General features: G+C 36.5%; 1 protein-coding gene across 1 annotated transcript in view; it reads right to left on the reverse strand.

Annotated features, from left to right (window-relative positions):
• The window catches only part of LOC108573034, a 34525-nt gene extending 30590 nt beyond the window's left edge, over positions 1 to 3935 (reverse strand). The window contains exon 1 of the mRNA XM_017935390.1: positions 3863 to 3935. Within this exon, the coding sequence (XP_017790879.1) occupies positions 3863 to 3935 (73 nt within the window). The remainder of the gene's footprint in view (positions 1 to 3862) is intronic.
• Between the last annotated feature and the right edge of the window lie 4636 nt (positions 3936 to 8571).

The raw sequence follows: 8571 nt of genomic DNA on the forward strand, positions 1-8571 counted from the left end.
CAATAAGTACCTACCAATATGTTCAATTTTGAATTATTGAAAACTTCCTTCTATGAGTATACCCTCCGGGTATCGTGTATCCTATGAGTATCGTGTTTGCAAAGCAATTGTTTATTCGAGTCGTAATTCTCAGACGCAGTGTCCACTCGCGAGCAACTCGCGACAGTTTTACTCTAAAAAGGACAGTGTAACGGTTTGAATTTAAAAGGGGTGCGTCTTTTTACCGTGATCGGCGTACGTCCGCCGAGCGGCGTTGGGAGCGGCAATCGCGCATGCGTCGAGCGAAAAAAAGTATGGCGTACTGCATTGTATTAAGACCACGTGCGTGACGTTTGTTCTCGGTTTTGCCAATAAAAGTAATATAAAATCAGAAAATTCTTTTCCCGCTAACTCTTTTCTGTGCGCGAACAGACAGCTAGCTTATGTTTATCTCGATGTACGTACAGCGACCCAGGTTCGCGTTTCTTATGTTTGACTCACAAGAAATATCACGAGATCTAAGAAGTTAAGGCCTAGAATTTTTCCCAGAACAGTTGCGAGCGTACAGCGTACGGAAATCGGGCAGGACGACTCGTCCTCAGTCGGTGTTTACGAGGCGGTGGAACGAGTGCCTCGACGAACGTCGCTTATACTGCGCGATTATAGTCTTGTAGGGAATACAGTGCTCGCTGGAACAACGCGTTTTACACGATTATACGCGGATATTTTTTTGAAAAATTTTGACGTTCATTTCGAATCAATTTACATATTTATCATATATTCACAATTTTCTCTGTTACGATATTCTACATCCTTTGGATTCCACAACACCGATTTTTCTTCAACGAAGAGTGAGTGATTAAATCGGTAATTTCATTTCTTGATCAATCTTTTTTTCCTGTCATTTTTTTACTCGCGCAAGAGTATTCTCAAGAATACGAAACTACTTCGTCTTTTCAAAGCAACAGTTCGACAGTAGTCTGATTACGTATCTCTCCGAGAGCAAGTCTCGACACGTTTACTTTCAGACAGTTCAGCTATGCTCTCGGACAGTCAAGCTCAGGGGTAGTGTCCACTCGCGAGAGATACTCTCTCACGATAGTTTTACTTTCAAAATGTCACGTAGCTTCGTGTTTAGTTCGATATAATACAGACAACGATTATGGCTCGAGTTTCTTACGTTCGGCTCGAATTTCTTATGTTTGGCTCGACTTTCTTATGTTTCACTAGCAAAAAATATCGCGAGCCTCGCGCAATGTTTTGGTACGTGAGGTTGACTAGGCCCAAGTACATACTTGAGGGTCACTAACACGTCTAGGATTTTTCCCAGAACTGCTTGCGTGTAGCAGGGAGCAGAAATCGACACGTACGCAGTTAGTGCTTACGGTCCTACCGAAGGAGTGCGTCGACGAAGGATGTGTGTACCGTGCGATCGTAGTTTTGTAGAAAATTCAGTGCTCCCTCGAATAAAGCGGTTTCGATTATGCGCGGATTTCGAATCAATTTACGTACTTAGCATATTCGTTCGTGTGAATTAAGTGCCGCTGCATACAAGAAGCTAGTGCACCGAATCCAAGTACACAACGGACAGCTCAGCTTGGGAGAAAAATCAAACGAGAAGCGTGTCTCATTTCTGGATCAATCTTTTTTTCCTGACATTTTTTACTTGCACAAGACTTCTCTCAAGAATACTAAAATACTTCGTCTTTGGAAAGCAACGGTTCCACAGTAGTATGATTACGTCTCTCTTCGAGAGCAAGTCTCGACACGTTTACTCTCAGACAGTTGAGCTATGCTCTTGACAGTCAAGCTCAGGGGCAGTGTCCACTCGCGAGAGATACTCTCGAGAGCAACTCCCGATAGTTTTACTTTCAAAATGGCACGTAGCTTCGTATTTACTTCCATATAATAGACAGCGATTCTGGCTCGAGTTTCATACGTTCGGCTCGAATTTCTTCTGTTTTGCTCGAGTTTCTTATGTTTCACTAGCAAAAAACATCGCGAGCCTCGCGCAATGTTTTGGTACGTGAGGTTGACTAGGCCCAAGTACATACTTGAGGGTCACTAACACGTCTAGGATTTTTCCCAGAAATGCTTCGTGTAACAGGGAGCAGAAATCGGGAAGATCGTCACGTACGCAGTTAGTGCTTACGGGCCTACCGAACGAGTGCGTCGACGAACGACGTTTGTACCGTGCTATCATAGTTTGTAGAAAATTCAGTGCTCCCTCGAATAAAGCGTTTTCGATTATACGCGGATTTCGAATCACTTTACGTACTTAGCATATTCGTTCGTGTGAATTAAGTGCCGCTGGATACAAGAAGCTAGTGAACCGAATTCAAGTACACAGCGAACAGCTCAACTTGGGAGAAAAATCAAACGAGGAGCGTGTCTCTGCGAGCTACACAGCTACCGTTTCACAGTATGCGTATGCGTGAATGATTGGGTTAATTGAAAATAGAGGAGAGTCCACGTGTAGCTAATTATATTAATTACTGCAAAAATTTCATTTTATCGTATCCTAAGTTTATTTTTCTTGTAATAAGATGTGTTACAGCTATGAAACAACAACAAATTAGTTTTTTTACTGTAGTCTCCCCGAGACATATACATATTCTATCCTTTTCTGGAAAAACACTGTCTCTTAGTAAACAACTAAGTCTTTACATATGACCTATTTCGTTTGTTATTATTCTAATGACAATATACGACAATTGACACGCAGTGCAGATGATCGGACTTCAGTTTTCCGTAAAACTGGGGGATTGTTCCCAACTACGCGGATTTTCATTTACGCGGACAGTCGATGTCTCCAAACCTACGCGTAGTTCGACAGAACACTGTATGCATATACATATATGTTTAGACCGATATTTAAGATCATACCTTTTTCTCTGACTTTCATAGTGGATACTCAGTTAAGAAATGCAAATTCTGTCAGAGTCTTACTTTTTTATTGTATCCCTGTCATGGCGATTATTTTATTGTATTTACGATAGTTTATTATAACTTTTATCACTTCTAGAATAAATAATTATTGGTTTCTGATTGCTTAGAATATAAGCATTGTGTCATCAAACAATTCCTTGTTTCGATTAATTTGTCATTAATTATTTTTCATTATTTTTGGTTTTTATTAAACTCTAATGTACAACAATCTTTGCAATTAATACTCAATATGATTTTCAAAGTGGTTAATTTACGAACAGACCATCGTCCGAAGAAAACGAGACGGAATATAAGTATGGTCATACTCTTTCCTTGAACCGCATTTTTCATAACTTTCTCATCATTTCCGGAAAAAATGGCAATTAAATTTTTTCTTCCTTAGGATGGGTAGAATCAAGTTGTAAAAAAATTTTTCGTTCCGGCCGTATGCCAAAATTGGCCTATTTTTAACATCCTCCTTTGTCGATTCGGACCACTATTCGTCGGAGAGGTTCTAACTAGCCCGGACAAGTGGCTGTTCTTCAAAATGAACCGAAAATATTAATTGTTTCGAACATAAAAATAACGAATAAATAAGTTTTTTCTTGTCATTACTAATAAACGAATATGCAATTGAAATCGAATAATTAATAAAATTTCATTCGCCCAACACTGGTACGAGGGTTGGTAAATTTTCATTGGTTTTCTGGAATCTTGATCTGCTTATTCTCTTATTATATTTAACGAATTTGGGTCCAAATTTTGTTTCTGGCCCAAAAATTGTATTTTGCTTATTCTTAGCTATTTTCACTACAATAGCATTAATGTTAAATTTATATTTTTTTGATTTAATTTGGCCAAGTATTGACATGTTCTTTTATGGGGTCAACTGTCCCAAATGGGTTTCCAATTGGTTAGGATAATTGGATAGTTAATTAAATAATTGTTGACTTACCATTAACGACCACCTTCAAAGTAGCGAGAACGGAGATGGATTGCAGCAGATTCGATATATTGGTCTTCTTCATTTTTGTTGATTAAAATTCAGCATCAAGCAGGCATTCCAATAATGATGAAATTCTAGAACGAAATGTCGTTGAAAAATTTCAGTTTTTACTACTTGATTCGTTCTTCAGAATTGTATATAGTAATAAAATTAGTGTTCTCACACTAAAGTTCATACTATTACTAAAAATACCGGATAACGCACATAAAACCGGCCCTAAACGCAAAATATTACACGCAGTAAGAACGCAGTATTACAGTTTCATTTGATACTGTGCATTTGAGTTATATTAGGTACGATAAATAAACGGTATTTTTAATTTAAACAATTTACACGTTTGTCATCATTTTTATCTTTGTACAAAATATAATTGTAAAATAGATATATTTTGTGTTTGGTGCTAGTTTTATGTGCACCACCCAGTAATTTATTTTAATCCAAATAATCTTATTCAAACTAAAAAAAGATTCTTTCCTATACCCTCTAATTTCCAAGATATTCCAAAATGTATTCTTTCAACCCCCAATTTTGAGGACTGTTTTCACTCCTCCTATACGAACAATTGTCAATAAAAAAAATACGTGTCTTATATTGTTCAGTGAATAATCTCCCACATGAATTTCACGAAACTCGACGTGTATAGCTACGAAAATTTTCCTTGTCGACCATTTTCACAATCACCTGTGCAAATCAATCTTCTCCGCAATTTTGTTTGTGGTGACAGTAATCGAAAAAATACTAGTCAACTAATAATGTAATGCTTGAAAGTTGGAAGCACGGTTCGTTGGTTTTACGGGCGTGTGCTGGTCCTTTACCGCGTGTACGTGCACGCCAAAGCGTCGGAGAAAAGGTTCACGGGTGTGCGAGAGTGTGGAGGTGTTCAGGGTGAGTGCAACTCAGGAATTCCATAAAACCTTGCACTGTCTCTGTGCACTTTGAATATATCGGAACGTCCAGTACGGCTCAGAACGCGTCTTCTGCGTCGCTTACCCCTCGCTTCAAAGTAACTTTTCCATAAGGCGGACGCGAGATGCTTTACACGGACACCTTTCACGGAGGATACTTGGATTCATTCGCTTTCGGATTATATGAATGTTGAAAAAAGAATGAAAGGAGTCTGGATATACTAGTGTACGTAAGAAAGTTGAGACCAGAAATGCAGAAATAATGAGGGACCGGAAGTGTATAAACGGAGACCATCATTGTTATAACCTTAATATAAAAAAGTTATAGAATAACAATTATTTTCTCGACTTAAATGATTTTCGTTACAAATAAACAATATCTGCATAATGTCGATCATGGACATTTTCTTTTCGTCGTCTTTATGCTTCAACTTAACAAATAACTTTTTCTCAAGGATGTTTTAAATTAAAATTTGAAAAATAACTGCTGTTTTCGGTTACTGGTATAATACTCAATGATACTAAATCGTATTTTGAATATTTTAGTATTTTAACATTATAAGCTTCTAATATTTATAATTTTTATATTATATTATACTGTGATATACTTAAAACAGTAGCGCAGTAATAAAACTGTTTAATTAAAATATTGGCAATCTTGTGAAATAACTATTTAGAATAATGGAGTATTAATTTTATTTTTAAACAGTAATAAAGCAATTTTAATTTTAGTGATTAAATGAAATTATATTTTCATAATTTAATTATATATTTTTAGTTAGGCTTTTTATTTATTCGTATTTGCGAATGTAGTTTTTTTCTCGAATAGCCCGAGCTTGCAATACACATTTATCAAGAAAACGCTCTAATTTGCAAATTGTCAACCGCCACACACGTGCTTGTCCATTAGATGCATCGAACGCTGTACGTGTATCGTGCAGAAACGCTGCTTATTAATTACGTTATGGTTTATCGCCTCGATAATTATAGTTCTCTGCCCGAGGAGGATGGATGCTTGTTCAGTGATTAACGTTACGGTCGACGAGCGAAAATTATAGATTCGGTCATTTGAATTACCCGTATATTATGATTACAAATTATTGAATTTGCGTAATTGTACCCTTCGTTTAATAAATAAACGTGTTGCTAATTGTTACAATTATCAAGTACAAATATTCGAAGAAATAATTACCTGTATCTCTGTTAAAAAGTACCATTTAACAATAGATGTTTTTCTAAATTGTTTAAATCAATTTAAGAATGTTGTTTATAATATGTTTGGTTCAATTTTTTATTTATTAGATTTAAAGTTTCGGGAAAATACGTTCTTTTTTTCTGTGTTGAAACATTGCTGTTACCACAAGTTCAATTTTTTGCAGAAATCTTGTTATGAACCGCATAACAAGGCTATTATCCCGGTGCCTTGAATTTGAGATGTTACATAGATAACATTGTTGCGTGCTTCGAACAATTTTGAATCTCTTCGATTACGCGATATTAATACTCGTCAGACGTTGGAAGGATGTAGTCATCCCACGAATTAGTATTTGAAGAAGCAATTGTTTTAACTTAAAAAAAAAAAAATGGTTTCAACTTCCTTACACGAACATATAAAATGTTATTTTGTTACGAATTAATTACAATAATCTTAAATTTATAGAGCACTTTTACTTCCATAAAATAAAATAATATTAGCATAAAATCTGATAAATCCTCGTTCAGTATAGAAAATTGTATATAATTTTCGTTGATTTGCAGTTATGCTTCAAAGACAAGCCATATAATGGGGATTGTAATAGCAGATAAAAGTTATCAACCTAAGTTCTCAGTTGAAGTATTTCTATTTCGCTATCTTGGGAACGTTCGTAATACATAAAAATTCAACTATCAATCTTACATTACAAGAAAGGAGCGAGTGCAAAAAATCGATTTTGAGAAAATACCAGGACTGCAATACCATTCACATGAATAGGAGGTAGTATTACTTAAATGTTTGAAAATCACAGTCCATTAAATTTTTTTGAATGAAAGAACACACATTTTATTTTTTCGCTTTATCTATCAAGTATATATACAAATATTACAATACTAATATATTAAGGAAAATAAGAACTACGACTCACGCCTTTTTTGCACTCGACCATTTCTACTCTCTTATTGCACCTATCTCCTCAATTATTGCCTCCGAAAAGAACATATAGTAAATTCCACTTTTCTCTTATTTCGTTCAACCAAAATAATGCACAACTATACTCACGCGACGCAGTCCAAAATTTCTCTCGTTTATCCACTTCTGATCCTTACAAGAACAGTTTCTCTTCAACTCAAAAGTCCAACTCCTCCTCCTCAATTTACGAACTGGACAAAATGCACCAGAACCGTCCATCCAACATGAATGGCACCTGTAATCAAACTGACGGTCAAAATCGACGCAAACCGTGGAAATAATGGATAACACCTGACCAGATCGGGGCAGGAGGGGAGTAGACGGTGATGGAAGAATCGTTTCGATGAATGATTCTCGCATAGACAAGCCATAGGGGGCAGAATGCGGAGGAGAGATAACAGACCGGTGGTACACAGGCGCGGTGGGATCCCCACGTCCGATTTCTGGCCTTGTGCTCACCGGAAGTAGCTCCATTGTGTCCGGTTTCCGTGGGGCCATCCGGGAAAACGTTCGACGTGCGTGTAAACGCCAGGACCGTGGGTTCTCAAGCTTCATCACACGATGATCCTCTAAAATTATATCTCTATTCTCACGTTTATTCTGTTCTGAAAGGGTTTATCGTGAAGAAAATTAATACAGGAGGTGATAATTCACTTTGTCTCTCGTTACAGGATTATATTTTTCAGATTTGAAATTGTGCATGATTGTAGAAGAGTTTTAACGACGTTGACGACCCCCCAGGGGCTCATTGTTCGACTGTTTGAGAATCGATGCACTAGAGCGTCGCCATGTCGGGTTGATTGTGCCGATGGACGATCACCCGGTTGCTCGTAGCGGAATCATGGATTAGAGATTCCTACCCGAGGTCAACTAGGATGAACAACGAGCTTGAACGGGTGGTCGTCGTGATCTGTCGACGCGGGCAGAATCGTTTGTTCTTTATTGCTTTGGCTATTTTTAGCTTCACTTTATTTTAATTCAAATTTCGGGAGTAGATGGAAAAGAATTCGCCTCCCTAGATTGTGTGATTACCTCTGAGTGATTATGGTAATTTAGTGGACTCTGATGGACATGAAATGAGTATACTAAAATGTTTATAAAATGCTCAGTAACTGTGTTATGCATATACATATTAGCTTGTAATCGACAGTAAATGTAAATAGTAATTTGTTATAATTTAATGAAAAATAAAATTTTTGATAGAAAATTGTTAATAGAAAATTATTTTTGCTTAGTGACATTGTGAAAATACTTCTTTCATTTTTTGGTTAAAGAATAAAAGGAATGATGGTGTTAATATTTTGTATATTTATTGAGTCCTTTAATAATGTTAGTTTTCAAATATAGACTTATTGTTTTTTGTTTGAAATTCCCACTTTTAATCATATTTTTCTAGAAAATAATCTTTTACAGTGTCATAAGAATAGAACATCAGAATAAAACGTTCAGAATCAGTACTGCATATTTAAATTTTCCCGCGTTTCCTACCATTGATGTTTTGAATGCGTTTTATAGGGAAAGTCTGTCTATATTCTCTTTCCCCATGGTAAGAACTCTTAAGCACTCGATAGTTTGACATAGTCAGC

Source organism: Habropoda laboriosa, unplaced genomic scaffold (genome assembly GCF_001263275.1).
Source record: "Habropoda laboriosa isolate 0110345459 unplaced genomic scaffold, ASM126327v1 scaffold89, whole genome shotgun sequence".
Lineage (NCBI taxonomy): Eukaryota > Metazoa > Arthropoda > Insecta > Hymenoptera > Apidae > Habropoda > Habropoda laboriosa.